The sequence below is a fragment of the Saccostrea cucullata genome, unplaced genomic scaffold (genome assembly GCF_032062105.1).
Source record: "Saccostrea cucullata isolate Sc308-1 unplaced genomic scaffold, CSIRO_AGI_Scuc_v1 ctg1130, whole genome shotgun sequence".
NCBI classification, from domain to species: Eukaryota; Metazoa; Mollusca; class Bivalvia; order Ostreida; family Ostreidae; genus Saccostrea; species Saccostrea cuccullata.
The window spans coordinates 697720-720676 of NW_026937409.1; the positions used below are offsets into that span (position 1 = coordinate 697720).

Below are 22957 nucleotides of genomic sequence, written 5' to 3' on the forward strand. Positions count from 1 at the left end.
TTGCTGTGGCCTTTAACTCGAAATGAAGATAAATAAATAGACGACCTATTGACAATAAACCATATTTATTTCCATTCTTATGTCGATGCGGCATAGATCCCTTTAAATAAAAGATAACACAGAGTCTAACACATATATTCCATATCTATATATTTTTACTTGCAAAATTGACGTTCATGATTATCTTAAAACCAAACTTTATGATAAACGTGGTGACTAATTTTTTCAATCGTCAACTTCCCTTACTTATGCAACAATATACCTTCATCGCCTGCATACAGGGTTTATATCTCTCAGTTGATTTGATAAGCAAGAGCGTGATCTGCGTATGAACCATTTCTAAAACGGTTTATATGGATATATACTGTAGGAATGTCATTTTGTAACGTGTAAATCGATTAATCGATCGGAACTATGCTAATCGGTTAGAGAATCCGTAATTGGTTAGTCGAAAAAAATAATTATAGCTCTCCAGAATGAGATCGTAGGGTAATTAGTGTATACGTCAAGTGTTAATTACTGTTTATATATGTATAATGCCATTACCCAGATAGTCCTGTGGTCTTTTTATGATATAAAAAAAAACACCGTTAAGCACCTTAAATTATAGTATGTCTATATTTGATTTGCCGTTATCTATAAAATTATTATTATAAAGAACGTTGGAAATTTTAAATAACATGAGAGTTAAGACATAGACTAGTTCTGATTATGGTGACAACGTAGAATTAACGTTTTTAACATTTTCCGTTGGAAAATTATCCCTGTCTGATTTCTCAAGCAAGATTCAAGGTTTTTTTGTAATTTTTTCTTGTCTATTTAAATTGAAATGAAATATACTCTTATGTACATAAAATTCCACGATAAGAATAATAAACAAAATGTAACTTCTAACGTCTTTTTAGCCTTTCTCTGAATATGAAAGAAAATGTCAAATGTATATCTTGATACGAATAACCGGCGAATCGGTTGGAACCTTCTGCGGTTAACTAACTAGCAATTCTGCAATCGATTGCCATCCCTTATATAAAGATATACTGTATACAAAAAATAATGGTGCAGCGATTTGAGCGTCTGTTCTAGAGTCGCGGAGTAAAGAGTTGACCCTAACGGCGTGGGTTCAAATCCCAATGTAGGACATGGAGACCTGACCTTCGGATGAGACCATATAAACCGAGTTTCTGTGTCGCAGTAGGTGCTGGCACGAAAAAGATCCCTCACTGCTCAATAGAATTAAATTCGGAGTATAGGACAAAATTTGTAATTCTCCAATGGCAAGTGGTGGCGTCTCCATATGAGTAAAAATATTCGAGAGGGACGGTAAACAACATTCAATCAACAAATCAAAAAAGGCAGAAATAAAGGATTTGATAAATCTTGAAATTTTCATCAGTTTGAGAAACAAGTTTTCATGAACGTTTTTTAATTGCATACCCTTTTCATTGATATTTGTTCCTTTTTCTTTTAGAAGTTAGTATTCCTTTTCAGTCTTCTCATTCAGACTTAAACATGAGCGATTTATAAAGGAACATGTACACAGTTTCAGCTGAAAATTTTCAAATTTATTTTTTTCCCTTTTTACGCTTACAAAATTTGTTGAAGTACTTTTCCCGCGTGATCTTAATTTACGCTATGTAGGCGGTCACAAAGTTTCCGCGGATATGTGTCCAAGCGTACTTACATGTAATATAAATGTCAGGCATATAGTAACAGTCCGTGAATTTTCTACCCGCGAATTACACAGAAATTGAGATTCTGCGGTTTGACCACATGGAAAAAAGTACGTCAACAGTTCTTATATTTAATGATTATCAAAAGTTTTAATTTCAGTTGTCTAGACAGATACAGATCTCCAAAACTTCGTTATGTACAAAAGTTCCGTGTCATGTTTTTGTTTACATAGGTTAAATATACTAATATATGTTCGTTCAAAGCAGATTTTACAAAAAAGAATTTTATTCTCAGTACCATTAGACAGTTCCTAGTGATTTTCTTAATCTTATTTTACTTTAAATATGATAGTTTTTATCTTTAAACAAAAATAAGACAGAGCCTTGTTAACCTTATGAAGAATCATTTGAATTTGCTTTTTTAATTTTTTAAAAAGCAAGGAGTTTATCTCTTAATATTCTTTTTTAAACACTCAACAAAGTATATTAAAGTGATTTTTTCACGGCATTTTATTGAAAGTATATCTTTCTAAAATCAAGAAAAATATCAATCCTTTAACAGTGCAAGTACATGTTATAGAGATATTAAAGTTCACGGCCTATTTATTTGTAAACTTGTTTGTTTCAATTGTTTGTTTCACTTACTTATTTTCTAAATTTGCAATGTCAGGATTCAATGATCACGAACATGACAAAGCTGCGTATTTAATTTCACAGTTTAAGCACAGAAACTTTACTTTTTGCAAACAAGGTACATTTCAAAATGTATTTTTCAGTGTACATGTACATGTAACTGCATACTATATTTTTTAAATACAAATAAATTGCTTCAATGTTAATTTAAATATTAATAATTTTTTTACAAGTATACATGTATGTACATAAATCAAGTCTCAAAATAACACTTCTATTAAATCAAATTCATACATTCATGTTATTAACATACGAAAGTAAACACGTTATTTATAATTTCGTAAATTCTTTATCAAATACCATATGAAAAGTCATTTGTTGAAAAACTTATATTTACCGCAAATAAATCGTCCATGTAAATGTTTGATTGAGAATGAGAGATGAACATAATTTTAAAAAATTTGTCCATTGCAGTTGCTAGTATTAGATACTATATACGAAATTTCGACTATTTGTATGGATTAAAACATTTGATAAAGAATATGGTATTGTCATAGGTAAATTTGAGTTTTATCTGACTTATGAATAATTCAAAAGAAGTTTGATCAACGTGAGGTGTTCATTTCATTCCAGTTTCAATGCTTTCATGCTTTCAAGTTTTTGAATAAGTAAAGACTTCAATTTGGTTATACAAAGGTACATGTAGAGATAGGAAGTAGGCTTTTTAAATACATGTAGCTTAATGTGATAAAACTTTTATCATTATTTAAATATTTAAGGAATGAAGCTTATTTCAACTTATGTTATCCGATATAACATAACTTGGGGCAGTTTACGCTTTATAAACCGCGAAGCGGTTTATAAAAAAGCGTAAACTGCCCCAAGTTTTGTTATATCGGATAACGTAAGTTGAAATTAGCTTCATTCTGTATAATTTAATTCTAGTGTAGACAATGAGTCAATATTTCCTCCGGAAAAAGACTTGAAATTGAGCATTATTTTAAAAGTAACGTCAAGCGGAGTAATACATTTTTGACGTTACTCATTGTGACGTAGGCAAGTTATGTTATCCAAAATATTATATGTTCCTCTGAATGATTCAGCCAATGAAATTGCTTGATACAAGTGAAATTAAATTATATATATATATATATATATCCAAAATTTAAATAGTGTCTCAGTAATCGGATAACAATATTAAAAAATGGTAAAAAGAAAACACAAAAATCCTCAGTTAAGCTTTAGCGCTTTCATTTTCAATCTTCAGAAGCTTATAATAGTATCATAGTAACAGTGATCTCTCGTCATGTTAAGCGGAACGTTAAATGTTTATTATGACGTCATAGATACAATATGACAAATGTACGGGGAAATCACAAGTAATTTATAAAACACTATTAAGTTTTGGCTGAAAAATACTAATAAAATGTTTTTCTTTTTCCCGTCTCTGGATATCAGTGGCACAATTGAGTTTATAGAAAGGGAAAATTCTGAATTGTTTTTTACCACACGCCTCCAGGTGCGAACTTAATTGAATTTGTCTGTATTCGGGTGTACTAATGTGTTGCTTATGTACACGTACACGGGCACGGAGAGTGTTGCTGGTTTCACCAATATAATATTCCTTGCATCCAGGACATGTAATGACATAAATGACATTTTTTGTATCGCATGACATGTTTTCTTTAACTCTAAATTCACGCCCATTGAAATTATAACTGGTCCCTTCTGTAATGTATTCACATGTACCGCATCGAGGGTTCTTACACTTAGAGACTGTATAAGTATGGTCGTTGAATTTGGAAGAACAAAGTATTCTCTTTAGGTTTTTGGGTTGGCGTTTACTGTTGATAAAACGACAATTCTTGTATACGTTTTTGTGTGTCCTCTCTAAGTACGTTGTTCAATTCATGAATAATTGAACTCACGTTTTGATTTCTCGGGTTATGCGTGTGCACAAATGGAATTATTTCAACGTCATTCGCACGTCGTATGTTTAAAAGTAACTGACTTCTATCGCACTCCTTGGCTTTCTTTATACCATTATCTACAAGTTGTTCTGGATATTTTTGGTTTAATAAATACAATTTTAATTCCTCCAGTCGAATATCCCTGATATTGGTATTACTCACAATGGTGCATATCCTTCTTGCGAGGTTATATGGTATAGCTGTTTTAGTGTGATGGGGATGGCTTGATCCAAAATGCAGATATTGGTGTGTGTCGGTTGGTTTATAGTAAATATCCGTATTTAAGCTGGTATTATCCTTTGTTACAAGAACATCGAGGAATGGCATTTGCAAATCATCTGTTTCCATCGTGAATTTAATATCCGAATTCATTTGGTTAAGTAAATCATAAAACTCCGTTAGTTTATCGACATCCTCCTCCCATAAGATAAAACAATCGTCTAAAAATCTTTTCCATTTAGACCGTATTTTGTTAAATTTTTATCCCCCACAACGTACACAGTTGATCATGTAATTTATGTTCTAGATAACCAAGGGTTAATGTTGCATAGGTAGGTGCGACTTTTGTCCCCATTGCTGTTCCCTTAATTTGGAGGTAATGATGGTCTGCAAACTCAAACGTATTGTTATCTAGAACTAATTTTAGAGCCTCTAGGATGAAGTCCCGTTGAAACCTGTTGTTAAGAACATCGGATAATTTTGCCAGAATTTGACAGCTAGCAATCCCAATTCTGTAGGAATATTTGTATACAAACACACATCCAGTGTGACAAGTTTGGTGTTAGAGGTGACATGAGTAGGTAAATGATTTATAAAATCAAGATCGTCTCTCACAAAGCTGGGTACTTTTTGACAATATGGTTTTAAAAGTATATCCAATAAATGACTCAGTCTTTGCGTTGAAGAGTTCGGTCCTCCTACAATTGGTCTGAAGCTTAAATCAGCGGGATCAGCACATGTAATACATATACTATTTTGCTCTTTTATGGCATCCTTTATAATTTTAGACTTGTGCACTTTAGGTAAACCATAGAATTGACTCTCTCGGAATTCAAAGTTTGTCAGGTAGTCCTTTTCCTTATCTGTTAAGCCTTCCGATAGCGGTCCATATACTAAGTTTTTTTTTTTGTAATTGTTTTCTTCTCATGACAGTTGCGCAATTTTTCATAAAAATTATTGTCTTGCAACATTTGTAAAATTTTACTTTTGTAAAAATCCTTATTCATAAGGACGACTCCGCCTCCTTTATCGGCCTTTCTTTGATTATGATGGTAGGGTCAAAAGGTTTTTAAGAGCCTTTTATCTTCCTTAGAAAGGTTTGGTTTAATAGTCCTGGGTTTATTTGGGAAATGAATATTTTCCAATGTGTCGCAAACAGCATCCAAAGTTTTATTTCTTCCTCGTTTTGGGTTAAACTTGGATTTGTTTCAATTCAAATTTTGATTTAAATCACTTTGTGGATGCAGAAGAAACAAATTTGAAAACCGTGCCAACGCCAAATTTTGAGGTAAGCTCATATCAGTCTCCAACTCAATTGATACAGGGAAGTTAATGAACTTGCTTTGCAAAATGAAGCAACCAGAATTAAACAAAGGATCAAAGTAAATTGGATGCAAACTCTCAACTCCAGGAAACAAACCTACTTTAAACAAATAAGTAATGCCAACCGCGCAGAATATTACGAAAAATGGGTAAACCTGGAAAATCCCGTAATCCCTAGGAAATTCAGAATCAAGCCAATTCGGGGAGAACCAGTAGAACAAACAAATGTTAGAATTGAGACAGCTAAGAACCGTGTGATAAAATACAGCTACTCAGAATGAGGGCAGAAAACAACCATAAAAAAGTTATGTCCATTGACCTAGAAATGGAACGCATACTGAAAACTAAAGCAAACGGCAGAATATTAGAAATACTTCAAGATATGTGGAGATCTGAATGCCTAAAGGAGGAACAAATCTCATACAACAGATGGAGATACACAGAAACCTGGCTTTTGGATTATGAAAAGAATTTTTTAAACCCAAAAACACAAGACTACAGCAATTGTCCAATAGACAAGTCTCTAGGAAAAGTTACGCGTCCGCCGTTAGAAACAACTCAACAAATAATTCTACAGAAACTGTGGATCTTCCTATGGAAAATGCAACAAAAGCAAAGAATACTTTTTCGGGGAAACGAAAATATAAAAGGATGAATCAACAGGAGAACTCTAAACACATGAGTTACAGTTCTTTCAGCCATTTCACAAAACCGACCATTTCCTAAGCAGCACAGAGACATACAGAATCGGGACAATAACGGTAAGCATAAAAACCACCGAGGAAATGGTACAAATAAACAACAACCAAACTTTTACAGAAACGAAAAAACAACATACATCGGAAGAGGGGTACACAAGTATTTTTTAGGAGGAGGCAAAATGAACCAAGGTCAAAGATACAAAAATCAAATGCCACAATTATAAGCAACAGCAATGCCGGGGACACGTCCAAGAATGTAATTAAGATGGAACCAAAAATATTTAATCTCTCCCATAGACAACTAATGGATTCCGAAATAAAGTTACTGTCTAAGGGTCTAAAATACACCCCTACGCCTCAAGTAAATAATCAAGAGCTTAAAACGGATATAAAAGCTTATACTCGGCGACTCAGGCTACGTGAATATTTTCATGAAAGTGATACCAGTGAATCTGATTCCGAGTCTACAGACGCAAAGAAACATACCTATGTTAGAAACAAATCCAAGTTTAACCCAAAACGAGGAAGAAATAAAACTTTGGATGCTGTTTGCGACACATTGGAAAATATTCATTTCCCAAATAAACCCAGGACTATTAAACCAAACCTTTCTAAGGAAGAAGAAAAGGCTCTTAAAAACCTCAGCGATGACCCTACCATCATAATCAAAGAGGCCGATAAAGGAGGCGGAGTCGTCCTTATGAATAAGGATTTTTACAAAAGTAAAATTTTACAAATGTTGCAAGACAATAATTTTTATGAAAAATTGCGCAACTGTCATGAGAAGAAAACAATTACAAAAATAAAAAACTTAGTATATGGACCGCTATCGGAAGGCTTAACAGATAAGGAAAAGGACTACCTGACAAACTTTGAATTCCGAGAGAGTCAATTCTATGGTTTACCTAAAGTGCACAAGTCTAAAATTATAAAGGATGCCATAAAAGAGCAAAATAGTATATGTATTACATGTGCTGATCCCGCTGATTTAAGCTTCAGACCAATTGTAGGAGGACCGAACTCTTCAACGCAAAGACTGAGTCATTTATTGGATATACTTTTAAAACCATATTGTCAAAAAGTACCCAGCTTTGTGAGAGACGATCTTGATTTTATAAATCATTTACCTACTCATGTCACCTCTAACACCAAACTTGTCACACTGGATGTTGTAAGTTTGTATACAAATATTCCTACAGAATTGGGATTGCTAGCTGTCAAATTCTGGACTGAAAATTATCCCGATGTTCTTAACAACAGGTTTCAACGGGACTTCATCCTAGAGGCTCTAAAATTAGTTCTAGATAACAATACGTTTGAGTTTGCAGACCATCATTACCTCCAAATTAAGGGAACAGCAATGGGGACAAAAGTCGCACCTACCTATGCAACATTAACCCTTGGTTATCTAGAACATAAATTACATGATCAACTGTGTACGTTGTGGGGGATAGAATCTGCAAACAAAATACGGTCTAAATGGAAAAGATTTTTAGACGATTGTTTTATCTTATGGGAGGAGGATGTCGATAAACTAACGGAGTTTTATGATTTACTTAACCAAATGAATTCGGATATTAAATTCACGATGGAAACAGATGATTTGCAAATGCCATTCCTCGATGTTCTTGTAACAAAGGATAATACCAGCTTAAATACGGATATTTACTATAAACCAACCGACACACACCAATATCTGCATTTTGGATCAAGCCATCCCCATCACACTAAAACAGCTATACCATATAACCTCGCAAGAAGGATATGCACCATTGTGAGTAATACCAATATCAGGGATATTCGACTGGAGGAATTAAAATTGTATTTATTAAACCAAAAATATCCAGAACAACTTGTAGATAATGGTATAAAGAAAGCCAAGGAGTGCGATAGAAGTCAGTTACTTTTAAACATACGACGTGCGAATGACGTTGAAATAATTCCATTTGTGCACACGCATAACCCGAGAAATCAAAACGTGAGTTCAATTATTCATGAATTGAACAACGTACTTAGAGAGGACGAACAAACGAAAAACGTATACAAGAATTGTCGTTTTATCAACAGTAAACGCCAACCCAAAAACCTAAAGAGAATACTTTGTTCTTCCAAATTCAACGACCATACTTATACAGTCTCTAAGTGTAAGAACCCTCGATGCGGTACATGTGAATACATTACAGAAGGGACCAGTTATAATTTCAATGGGCGTGAATTTAGAGTTAAAGAAAACATGTCATGCGATACAAAAAATGTCATTTATGTCATTACATGTCCTGGATGCAAGGAATATTATATTGGTGAAACCAGCAACACTCTCCGTGCCCGTGTACGTGTACATAAGCAACACATTAGTACACCCGAATACAGACAAATTCAATTAAGTTCGCACCTGGAGGCGTGTGGTAAAAAACAATTCAGAATTTTCCCTTTCTATAAACTCAATTGTGCCACTGATATCCAGAGACGGGAAAAAGAAAAACATTTTATTAGTATTTTTCAGCCAAAACTTAATAGTGTTTTATAAATTACTTGTGATTTCCCCGTACTTTTGTCATATTGTATCTATGACGTCATAATAAACATTTAACGTTCCGCTTAACATGACGTCATAATCACTGTTACTATGATACTATTATAAGCTTCTGAAGATTGAAAATGAAAGCGCTAAAGCTTAACTGAGGATTTTTGTGTTTTCTTTTTACCATTTTTTAATATATATATATATATATATATATATATATATATATATATATATATATATATATATATATATATATATATATATATATATATATATATATATATATATATATAAATTTGGCAGTACAAAAAAACCGTAACATTAGTGATCTGTTTAATCCATCGTGATGAAACATATGGAGATACAAACAATACAAAACAGGAGTAGAGCAAACACTGACCTCAAAACATCAGAGATCGGATCAGGTGCCATGGAGGAGTGAGCATCCCCTGCCGACCGGTCACACCCGCTGAGTGTTCTTTGTCATATGATCGGGAAATAATGGAAATATCCGTCGTCAAAGTGTATAAATAATGGCCAAACAGTTAGTGTGAAAACGTCAGTCAGTATTTGATTCGGTGATAAATTGTATTTGCTGACAAGGTCATTGCACCGACCATAGAACTTTCGAAATGATATCTTTAAACAAAACTGCTGGTTATCTTATGTCATCAACTTATTTGAATTGTTAATTCGTAGAGCATTCTCTTGCTTATCGCTTCAACTGAGATATATGAACTACGTATGCAGGTGACGATTGATTGATTGTTTGTTGTTTAACGTCCCACTCGAGCATTTTTTACACTCATATAGAGAGCCAACACCTGCTGGTGGAGAGCTACAAAATTTGACATTTACTTGGAATTCAGGGCCATTGAGCAGAGAGGGGTCTTTTTCGTGCCAACACCTACTGCGACACGGGACCTTAGTTTTTTATGGTCTCATCTGAAGGACCGGTCTCCACGTCCAACAGTGGGATTCGAATTTGCGACGAAAGGATTTACTCCTTACGATCACTTTTGATCAATTGTCTTAAAAATCGCAGAGTGAGCAATTTATTGATGTTTGCATTACACATCGGAAAGCAAAACAGATTCAATATTTTTAGCTATGTAAATTTCAATTGTAAACATCCTAGAGAAAATATATTTGAGCTTTACAATTAAATAATGTCCATTTCTTTGAACTTAATTTTTTAAATTTGAAAATTCAAAGAGCTGGAAAAAATTGGGTGGTTTTGACGGGTCGGTCGGAGTACATCAAACAAAACATTTTTAGTTATTGGCTTGAAAGCTTGTATTTTATTGTTATATACATCGTGCTATAGAGAAATAAAACACTGTCGGTAATTTAGGTCCTCCTGATATGCCATGCCTGAAAAACAGCTTTAAAAATTTTTCTCTCTATAACTTATGATATGAAATATATTGAGATAAAAATAATGAAATACTAATCTATATAGAGATAATTTACAGCATTGAAGCTTAAAAGTACATTAAAAATACTAATTTAGGAGCAGAGCAAACATGCATCTCCGAGAAATCAGAAGTGGAATCAGATGCCATAAAGGAGTGAGCATCCACTGCCGACCGGTCATACCTTGTGCTCCTTGATCGGGAAATAACGGAATATTCCGTCGACAATTTAGTGTGTAAATAATGGATTCATAATTAGTATGAAAAACGTCAGTCAGCATTTGACTCACTGATAAATTGTATTTGCTAACAAGGTCATTATATCGACCATAAAACGTACAAAATAATGACTTTAAACAAGACTGTCGATTTTCTTTTTCATCAACTTGTTTGTCAATAATTTACCCATTTTAGAAATTGTACATACGTAGAGCATGCTCTTGCATATCGAATGAACGGATATACCATATATGCACAAGAGTGGAAATAAGCATTGCTAATTAAAAATACGTCGTCGATATACAGATATATCTGAATGTCGATTTGAAGGCCACAACAAGTATTTTCCTCTGTTTACGTATAATAATTTTTTAACACTTTTTACTTTATATGGAAACAACAATAGGTCTGCATATGAACATTATCGGAATCTTAGACACCTGACAATTTACAGCAGACTGCAGACTTTTCCCTCAATAGAGAAACACCGACATTTTATGAACGAAAGTAACTCGCCCTAACTTTCTCATTTCAAACTTCTTAATATCACTTTCAATGCTTTTAAAAAGCGGACAAATAGAGGAAAATACGGATTGTGAACGTCAGTAAGGAAACGTATATTTACCACTCGTAGTGTGCGCTGTGTTCATTTAGGGGGAAGTTACTTTTGACAGCTTTCAAAATCTAAACTCACGTGCATTATAAATCTGTGCCAACAACTTCATTAAAGGGGGCATGCTTTATATATAAAGTGTCTTGTATAAAAAATGTGTTCTTTTAATATTAAAAATATAACTTCATAGAAATAAAACAGCATTCATATGGTAGACATATTATGGTAGACAATATCTCTTCTGGGTGATGCATTAGATGGTGAGGTTTATTCACATTACCTTAAGCCTCTTTTCATATTACATGTTATACACTTCTAAAAAAAATTTTTTTGAAGAAGCGAAAAGAACATTTTTGAAGAGGAGGTAATTATAAATATTAGAAATAGCCGTGTTTTTTCTTAGTCACCATTTTCTTTTTTATTCTGATTAGTAAACACATACTCCAGTAATGATTATTATACTTTTTAAAGTATGCGCCTTTAAAAAATTGCCTTTCGACTACCTTTATTTTATAAGGCGCCAGCTGGTGCCTACCTTATTTTATTTAGGTCACTAAACGGGCTCAAAGAAAGCAGTTTTAGATGTGTATGTGTGTATGGGGGGGGGAGCAACCAAATATTCTCAGTTTGAGGAATCTGTCAAAAAAGAAGAAAAAGAAATCTTTGGCTAGCCATAAAAAAGACTATTTTAATTGAGGGAGCACAAGCATAAAGTAGCTGCGTTTTTATACAGTATTTTAAACGTCGGTTATATATTTTTTTTTCGGGGAGGGGAGGGGTCTCTCGGTTCTATTCCCATGTACAATACCTGTTCATAACTGTTTGTGGATTATCTAAAGGAGAAAATCAAGCATTTATAAGTTAGTAGTCTTTTTATGAAATAATCTTTGTACTTAAGTCATGTTCCACTTTGTCATTGTTTATTAACCATGCATTATTCGCCAGAATATAAAATACAATATACGAGGGGTGTTAGAAAAGTTCGCGGACAAGTTCCATTGTGATCGCGCTATTTCCATGAAACCGGTCAAACTTTCCAGATATAATCTTGACATATTTTCCAATAAATATACAAAAATTTGGTGCTCTCCGGTGATTATTGAAAAATATACGGCATTTTTATTTTGATAAATCTTGCTTCACGGAGCATGCTGCATTGTGGCACGTTTACATCACAAAGACTCTTTATTAAAATTAAAAATTGCACAATTGTAGTGCCAAGAGAATTATGATATTTTACCTGCCGCTAAAGTATGCAGGAAACGTCACTGGGGAAAATTTTGAACTAAATTGGAGGGTATATGGCTGTTTTATAGCTGTTTATAAATGATCAACGCGTAAGAACACAGCCAAAAATCGGAACGTCATTGAGCGTCATGGAGCAGTGCACTACGTAAAAATTATGTGTGCAGACAGGAAAATGTCTAAAAAGAGACTAAAATGTTTAAGATGCTGCCGGGAATATCCTACACATACAAAGAACAAGTTTCATAAGAATGGAAGGAGAAACATTTTACATGATTAACTACATCGATACTTCAATACCCCTCTATCGCATGGACGTTGCGTTTCGCCTATGTTTTGCATAGTTTCCATACCTGATCGATTGAATGCACAGCCTTTTTATTTTTTAAGATCTCAATAATATCCGAAACAGATAAAAAGACATTATAGTTGAAAAGTAACATGTCTTGATATAGGTATTCAATTTTAAAGTAGAAAAAATATGAGAAAAATATAAAGAAATTAAAGATTCATAGAACTGAGACAAAGCTTAAAGGGTTGAAATCTGGTTGTCACGTCGCCTTACGTCAAGTGATTGCTCCGTGAATCCCATAACCCCATAGTAAAAATAGTTGTAAAATTTTAAGATTTTATTATATTGACCTGATTTTTTACATACCAATAAACAAAATGTAGGAATTCATTCAGTCATAGGTCATACTTCACAGTAAACAATAGATTTTCTGTAATTCAATGTGTCCGCGAACTTTTCTAACAACCCTCGTACACTTCAAATTTCAACGGTATGTTTGACCGAACAGATAGTTTCGACCAAAGTTCTATGACAATATACAAAGTTAAAATATATTCGAAATTATAAATTGCTTCATATCTAAGGACAAAATATTCTGTCCTGTTGTAACACAGGGAAATTTTCAGGTTCAAGCACTTAAAATGACTAATGACAGGAACAAAAAAAATCGTCAAATTTTCGGGACGCCCTGTCCCTTCCTGACAGGACAAAGAAAAAGTTAAAAAGTCATAAGAACAAAGGAAAAAGAGAACCAAAAAACAAAACCAAAAAACAAAAAAACAAGCACAACTATTAAACAACCAAACACTATTTACATATTTACATTTGGTCTGTGTGAATAAAAATAACCAAGGTAATTTTTTCTCATGTTAGGTAAGGTTTAACATTCCTTACATTCAGTTAAATTCATCAGCAGTTTGAGTACTGTTGCAAAGTTTATATATTCTATCACACAGTGGTATACCATGTCATCTTCCAGTCTCTACTGGTAAATGATGATTTGCAGTACGAAATTTTATAAATATTTTTTTCTATCTTATCAATATAATGTTCTAATCAAAAGTTTTGTTTAAATATTTTGTAGATCTGTCCTGTTGAAGAGTTATTTACGTCACAGGGCCACTTTTGAATAGATTGATCTTGTAATATTTGTTTCACAGTGGCCATTTACAATTCATATTGACAGCCTGTTCGTACCGTATATTTGATAAACCACACATATTACATGTTTTCTGTATACAGTCTAACCATGGATTTGTTAAGTTTCCATCACAATACTGTTAAACATATACTTATATAAAACATTTACAATTTAATTTGGCGGGCCGGAAAAAATTAAGCTTTGCCCAATAAGAAATCATTCTACAATACACCGAGATATACAAAGGAAAGTGACCTGTTTCACAATAGACCATGTACGATGGCGTAGAACTTTTCAAATAAAATAAAATACATACTTTAAAAACTTAAGATACATACGTTCAATAATATCAAGATCTTCATAGCCCCATATACATGTATCAGTACCCCATATATATATATATATATATATATATATATATATATATATATATATATATATATATATATATATATATATATATATATATATATATATAGTGAGTTTCCTTTTTTCCTGGCCTAGTGGTTCTAGAGAAGAAGATTTTTAAAAGATGCCATTAATTTTTTTCGCTAATTCAGTTATCTCCCTCTGGAAGAGAGCGTGGTCTTTCATTTGAACAAACTTGAATCCTCTTCACCCAAAGGTACTTTATGGCAAGATAGATTGATATTGGCCCAGTGGCTCTTGAGAAGAAGATGAAAATGTGAAAGGTTTGTTTCATCGACGACAATAACAGACAACGGACAGATTTTGATTAGAAAATCTCTCAACAAAGGGTGATCTAAAAATGATGAAGATATAAATTATTAAATATATTTATTTTCATTTTTACAGGTATATATGAAAAATTGGGTGCCTCAAATCTTCCAACTGCTTTCCCAATAGTGTCAGCTTAAGGCACAGGGAAGAAATGGTCACTACATTGAATTTCACAAATGTATCCCATTCCCGATCGTTGACGGGCATTTACGGATCCCCACTGAAAATTTCTTTTGAAAATGACAGCGTATCTAACCACGGTCGACTGTGGACGACCACGACCTGTCAAACCCACAGAACTTATATAGGTTAGAGGAAAGTTTGAATATGTCATCCTAGAGTAATCTGCCCATCTCCATCTGCCATTAATAGATTTTCCACCAATAAACCAACCATCATGTTCATCTGGAGCTAAATTACAGATATAATTTGATAAAGTTAGATAAATTGATTAATTTTAAAAAATTAACAATTTCTGGTTATAAATTTTTCTTTACCCATGCCAAAAAAGGTTAATTATTAAAGATTTGCAATCAAAACCCAACAGAATATTTCTTTTCAATATCAACCTACCCCGAATCAAATAGTAATTTTCTTTGTATGTGATACCGTAGCACTAGAATTCAAATATTGAAAAATCAAGGGTTCTCCACATTCAGTGACTTGGACGTATATAAAGAAAAACTTCTATTTCTTTCGGTTTGGTGTAGATTGTGCACCGGCGATTTGCCTGGTTCCGCCTTAAAGAGGGTCTTTGAAACGCTTTAGAGGTAAAGGCTTTTTTCAATGGAATGTTTGCAGTAAACCGAGATCGCCACCCTAAAAACATGATCAATGAAGGTCTTGTCACACCAAGCTGTGTCTACACGGAGTCATGAATGCGTTTTTAATTTTGTACAATCGCCCTGGAATTACAGGGGAAATTGCACAGCTTTCTTTTAAAATGTCTACAATGTGAAGATTTCATGGCTTGCCTACGGCGACCGACGCGTTTCTATGGCATTCTCGCGGTATGCTATTGCGCTTCCACCGAGGTCTCTTGGCAATTGACTGCGCTTACGCGGAGTTTTCATGGCTTGTTAAGAGTTCACGGCGTTCTCACTGCACCGGCTGCGTTCTCAATACGTTTACAATGCGTTCTTCACCCATGGATAAATAATCAGAAGGTATGTGACATTTTTATTAAAGATTACAAAATGAAAAAACTTCTTTTTGTGTCCAGAAATATTCTTTTATTAAAATGATCTATTTAGTACTAAATTGTTGACATATATTTTTTAATTTTATCAATTCATATGCATTTTTATCTCTTTGATTTTAATATGAACGAAAAAAACACACACACTACTAGGTGTTATAAAATTTGAGTAATTCGACCGCAATTCCATCGAAACAACAGAACAAGTTCTGGTGTAAATTTTACTTCCTCCCAATTCTACTACCATGCTCTTGTTCAGTGCAATTATGAGGCCATTCCTCTTGTTTGTTTGTGTGTTGTTTTTTTTTTAACTGGCTGACTATGCTTTATCAACGCAGTAAAAGCGCATTGTGATCGCCAACAGACGCTGTAGAAACGCCAGAAGAGCGCAGTGACTGCAGTGACAACCCTGTCGCTGTGTAATCGCAGTCGATAATACCATTTATTATACTTTCATGTTAAATACTAAAACCTGATTGGTTTAGACGCGGTTAACAACACGTGACAACGGGTAACACAACGGTATTGCCACTTTCGTGGAAATTATGCGCGTACGGTTCACCGTAGAATTCTCAAAACGTCAGTTGCGCGTTTGAAAGAACCGGAATAAAAGCTTGCGTCCGATGTAGTTTACTCGAAAACAACAAATGACAGACGAAAGATGCTTGCAAGTGCAGAAATAACGAAACTTTAGATGTTAAAGGACTCGTAGAGTATCAAATAGACAATAAAGAGGTCAGTAAATCTTTTCCGAAGTAGCGGGGAGTTTGAAAGCTTTCTAAACGTGAACGAAAATGCGATCGACGATTTGTATTGCTGATAATAGTAAATCAAGAAGACATTCAGTATAATAAAATAAATGGTGCCGCTGACGCGTCGGTTGACAATGGTTTTCCTTAGGGTGTCAACTTCAACTGTTACCCTCAAAAACAGGCACCATTTATATAATGATAATACGATATGATAATAGCAACACGATAAATCTCATCAGAAGCGGCGTAAAAGCGCGATAGAAGAGCAGTGACATCTCCAAGGACTATCCGTGCCGTGGAAGTGCGGTCTACTATCACTGCGTACATGATGTGATCATTTTCGTCTTCAAGGCGTTCGTACAGAGCTCACACTGCATTGTTGCAGATCTCACCGCGCTGCTTCGGCGATCATACTTACGTTTCTACTGCGTTCTTACCAGACGGCGATCACACGGTGCGTACTTTGTGCATGCTCAAACGAAGTGCGCACCTTCCTCTTGCGTTCTTTAAGCCCTACGCGACCCTACGGCGTTTAGTGGATACATGTTTTTCGCTACGTTGTCACGGCGCTGTAGGACACTCTACTGTGCTCACCTCGGCGTTTTTATTTTTTTAAGAACCTCGTGTATTCGCCTTGAGGATGCAGCCCCGGTGTGACAGGGGTTTTACGGAGTGACCGATGAATAATTTCTGGTCAGTTTTAAAAAATAAATATATATTTATTAAGAGTAACTTGATCCGAAGGGTCGTATCATATCGAGATGACAGGCGCAGATCATTTGATCTAACGAGACACGAAGCGTCGAGTTTGATCTGATGATCCGCGCCTGTCAACGAGACTTGATGCGGCTCTTCGGATCAAGTTACTGTTATAATGATAAATTCATTATATGTCCCCTCTTAACTAACAAAATATAGTAAAACAAAACTTTAGAGATCGTTCGTATAATATTTGTCCATAAAACAAAGCATAATTACAAGGGACTTTTTAACGCGCAAGAAAAATAACGCATGTTATTACGTACTATGTCATTAGTTTCAAAGAGTGGTGATATGGATTCAGAAAACCACAGTGTGGTGATCCGAAAAGTCGGATCACGACGTCACGTGATAGTGTAAAATCAACAGTGAAATTGAGTGATACACTTTAGGTATATAATAAATATATATTATTATAACAGGAACTTGATCCAAATGGTCGTATCACGTCGAGTTGACAGGCGCTGATCATCAGATATAACGAGACGCGAAGCGTCGCGTTTGATCTGATGATCCGCGCCTGTCAACTCGACGTGATACGGCTCTTCGGATCAAGTTACTGTTATAATGATAATTTTATTATATACCCCCTAATAACTAGCTTAATATAGCAGAATAAAACTTAAGAGATCAATTGTATAATATTTATCCATAAAACAAAGCATAATAACAAGGGACTTTTTAACGCGCAAGAAAAATAACGTCATGTTTTTGTGTAACGTCATCAGTTTCAGAGAGGGGTGATATGGATTCAGAAAACTACAGTGTGGTGATCCGGAAAATCGGATCAAATTCTGTAAAATTAACAGTAACAAAAACAAGGAAATTGATGGGTATATAATAAAGGTTCTAAATATGGTTCTTTCAAGTAATGCGCAGTAATATGAGAACATAATCTATTGTAAAATCAAATGAAATATAAGGTTCTTACTGCACTCCTGCATCAAAATTGTTTTGATAGCGTTATCCTCTGCCCTATCATCGATTTTCACCAGATCCCATCCTCGACCGAGTTTGCGGCATGCAGCACGGGCTTGCTCCCATGTTCGCACGCGACTGCCGTATCTGTTGTAATCAAAGACACGAAATCTTCTAACCCCAAAGGTTGTGTCTGCAAGGAAACGAAATATCATTTATTATAGATGACTACATGTATTTCATAATGTTGACATTATATAAAGAACAAGCTGGAACAAATGTAAAGGTGTTACTGTTAAAGTCAAAAACAGTCCTGCACAAGCTGCCACAAATATATTTGATATAGATACTCAAAATCTCATTCATGCATGGGGTTTCCGCTCATTTCCATACCATTTACAAATCCTCATATAACCTTCAAAAATTTAATTTTCCCGAATAGAAGTTGGGTATCTTTTAAGTTGACGACAGTAGCGGCCTTGGATCATTATTGTTCAAAAGCAAGATTCAAAGAATTTTTTATGTAAATGGACATAATACTGTACTTTGAAATATTTGCAAAATTGCGTAGATAGCATTGAATTGTGGATATCTTTAAAGCATAAAATATTATAACACGGTATTTATCACCCTTCTTTAAAAAGTGATTTTACATGTATGGTATTAAGTAGATAAAACGCTCTATGGTTAACATGATATTGTGCTACAAACCTGGTTCAACGATAAATTTGGTTGCAACACTTATCGTATTCGGATAAAATTAATATTTGTCATTTAACTAGTGTTGCCTTCAACAAAACTATAACACTGTATTTTTCCTCTACCGTTTTTGCAGTTAATTCCTTAACTCATCTCGATAAATTCAGAGGATACAGTGTATCTTAATTTCATTAATTACAAAACTTAATTAAATTAATTCCCTATGAACCTACCGAGCATGAACACAGTCAGCAAAACGGCAAAAAAAGATTTCATCTGTAAATAAAAAAAAAAAGATGAATAATATATTAAGTAAATGTATTCTGAAGTGCATCTACCTTTTAAATAATATCCATCATTATAATATTTTCTCTTTCTATTTAGATATTACTTCATTATAGGATTATGAGATAAACAAAATGTTTTGAAAAAAAATGATCATTTTCCTAAACAGTTAAAAATATTCAATCAAAAAAATGTCATTATGCCTCACAACTGAAACCAATTTAAATATTTTCTATCCATCAAAAAGTTAAAATATAAGTAAGGAGAATGATAAAATATAATTTACTTACTGTTGATACTATGGATTGTTGACAAGTATTGCTATATCTGGTCGGACCTTATATAGAACCTATATGGCAGAAAATCAGTTACGCAGGTGATCAAAAATCCCAACAATGACAAAATTTGCATGTCAAAATGCAAAAAAAAATATTTGTATACATATACTTCGCACTTTTATAAACGGCAACCAACTTTAAGTCGGAAAATACATTGAAATTCCCATGTCTTTAATCATTCTTCATTTTCAATCTTTTATTTTTTCATTTGCACCTTTGATGTGATCTGTGTTTGTTCTGCTCCAATTTTTGTTGTTTTCATTAATTTTTGAGCTTGATTACTTCTAACTATATCCACATTGCATCTCATGATTTACGCATATTGGAATAAATATGTGGGATATATTTTTACTAAAATAGAAAAAGTGGTAATAGCAATGCAAAAAATTGACTAGTTTTTATAAGATATAATACTATTTTCTTAAAGAAGAGTACTATCACGATGAAATTTTATTGTTTTAAAATATTTTTCTAGTTTCTAAAATTTAGCTTCTGTTTCATGTTTTCAAAACAACTCTTCTTAAATTTTTGAGCTTTTCAAATTATTTTCTGTATTGAATTTACGACTCTTAATCTTTATTGAATTATAACACTTTCGGTTTCAGGTAATCGAAGTTAATTGGTTTTTAACACCTGTCCTCGTTTGATATTGCTAAGTTATCTTTAGGTAAATTAACATCAAAAGGGCGATAATCCGGCCCTCTATTATTTTGAGGTTTTACTCAAGTGTCAAAACTTTTTATCTATTTATCTCCAAATGTCATTTTTACACATGTCACATCATAATTGTTATATATACTGTTGAATTTGATTTGTATAATCAGTCGGAATCGGACAGCCGTCCCGAGCACACCGACCTGTATCAAAATTTGTCAGTTCCATATTAAAAGTTAAAACGCCGGTCGGAGTTTGTCTTAAATCTGTTTGATAAGACTCATAGATGGAAAAGAACGCAAATCGTGGCTGACAGAATCTTTGGGCCGGATCGTCAGGAAATTAGCTGACGGAATCTTTGGGCATGCCGGATCGTCAGGGAACTCCAAGAGAAGTTCGTCAAGCGAGCAATAAGCCGTTCAAGTTTTCTAGTGGGGTCTTATTCTAGCACGGCCCGAGTGTCGATCGGGTTGGTGTAATCATTAAAAATGTGCTAATGTCATATACAAATTTTAATTGAAAAATTTAAATTTTTGTAGAGGACAGTACGTGTACAGGACCAACCAGACCCAGCCTGACACCCAAACAGTCCTACATGTAGAATGCAATCCCCGGGACTGATCTAGGACTACTCGGGGACTGCTCTGGTACAGATATGGGACTGCTCGGGGAGTGGTTTTTGAAAAAGGTTTAGAGGGACATCTCTGCCCCCTCGTGTATACTGAATATGCATGTTCCCTGTAGTCATGCAAGAAACAAGGAATTCTTACAAATTTTTAATACGTAGAGATCGTAAGAATTTATTTACTTTATGTCTTCAGGAACTGCAAATTTATACAAATGTTATCCAAAATTGTTTTTATAAAATTTAAGTAGTTGAAAAAGGAAGTAAATATACGATTTTTATACCTTAAATTAAACTACTTTTTTTTAAAAAATATCTGGACCGATTAGAGTAGTTTATGCTGTAAAATTATGTACTCAAACTTCCCAGTAGCAATATACAATAAAAGAAAATTTCAATAAGTAATATTACTGGTTTGTTTAATTGGAATAAATACAAGTATTATGCAAAAGAGATTGATTGATTGTATATTGTTTAACGCCCTATTCATTTCTGAGTAAGCCCCGCCTATTAAATTAATTAACCCTGCCCACTGGGGCGGCTGAAACTGCTTTCTAGGACCGCTGGCCTGCATTGGCGTCGGAAACAAATAAAAAGGTAAGGGGGGGTTGAGTGAAAGAGAAAAAAAATGGTAGTCTATATGCATTTTTTAAAAAAAATTCTTTAAATAGGGTTCACACCAGCACAAACGTCGATTAAACTGGCTTGTGAATTCTACCATTTCATTTAAAGTAATCTTTGATATCTGATAATAAAACAAATCATTATGACCCAGCTGTAGTTCATGGCTTCCACCATAGTGGTTAATTTGTTTGTTTTACTGTCGACTTTTCATGATTTGTAAGGTAAGGATTCAATGATCACAAAACCACATATTTCATTTCATCAGTTTATAACCATTCAGATCTTTGGCAAACAGAGTATTTATTTAAGTTTCAAAAAATCGTAGTTTTTGTGTAATTGCATACAATATTTTTAATGAAAATATTCCATCAACGTAAAGTTGCATATTATACAAATAGTGACTGGTTGAGGGCCTTTTTTGATAATTATGTTAGTCTCCAAGGGATGAAACTTTGCCCTACGTGGCGAGGAGGGAAATATTTTCATCCGAAGAGGCTAACATTCGATTCAGTTCCATTTTTCCCGAAACACACAGTTGATAAATTGTTGTTATACCCTTATTAATATCATTCTATATCCTTATTTCTAATAAAAAGTCCAACAAAAGAAATGTTTATTTAATCGGTTTAAGAATTTTACTGTTGACCGGTCTGCCAGTCCATCATAAGAATTGAAAGACTGCAATGTCACAAGAAATTAATTGACCTCTGTGTATTTCACAACTTAGAACCAATACTCATTTCATGACAGGGGTGACAACAGGTTTTTATTTATAAACTGTTGCATAATTCTGAAAGACACCTGAAATCAGGGGCAAAAAAGTGGTCTTAGTCTATATTTTCCTTTCCATGTAAAGTGATATATCATGCATTTATTCATTGTACGGAGGTCGTTCAATAAATAATGAAACATGCCATCTAAAAGTAAGAAAAGTGCGTAATACATATTTTTATTAGTTTCAATCCCTCAAAGCATTTCCTCTTACCCTTTATGCATGTCTTGGGTCTTTGTATCCATGAACAGAAATCCTCAGCATACTCATCTTTAGGGGTGCCCCAAAGACACTGAGGAATATCATTTCCCATGACTAATCTGATATTGTACAAACTTCCTTAGATTGTTTTCATGTGTTTTGGGTATGAAAAGATCTCACAATGTCTGCGATCAAGCTAATGTGGGTGATAGAAAAGTCCTCTATATTTTCTTTTTTTTAAGTCTGTTTCTTTTTCTAAGTGTATATGCAGCTGCATTGTCAGGCACAAGTAAAATACCCTGGTCACCGAAGTTTGGACTTCCTTTGCAGGAAATCTGTTCAACTTTCCTTTGTGAAATTTAAGGATAAAACTTACAATTGCTAGTCCTTCATTTATATGTATGTACGTGTTTTAATGGACCTCTT

General features: G+C 33.9%; 1 protein-coding gene across 3 annotated transcripts in view; it reads right to left on the reverse strand.

The window, feature by feature from the left end:
* LOC134248163 (dromaiocalcin-2-like) overlaps positions 1-19317 on the reverse strand; it is a 48591-nt gene extending 29274 nt beyond the window's left edge. The window contains exons 1-3 of one of the 3 annotated variants that reach the window (XM_062730587.1): positions 19266-19317; positions 18347-18526; positions 14751-15117 (exon numbers count right to left, since the gene is read on the reverse strand). In XM_062730587.1, coding sequence (XP_062586571.1) covers positions 14840-15117; positions 18347-18526; positions 19266-19308 — 501 coding nt within the window. In that variant the 5' untranslated portion in view covers positions 19309-19317 and the 3' untranslated portion in view covers positions 14751-14839. Of the gene's footprint in view, positions 1-14750; positions 15118-18346; positions 18527-19265 lie in introns of those variants that run through there. The other 2 variants (XM_062730588.1, XM_062730590.1) reach the window with 2 other exon arrangements.
* Between the last annotated feature and the right edge of the window lie 3640 nt (positions 19318-22957).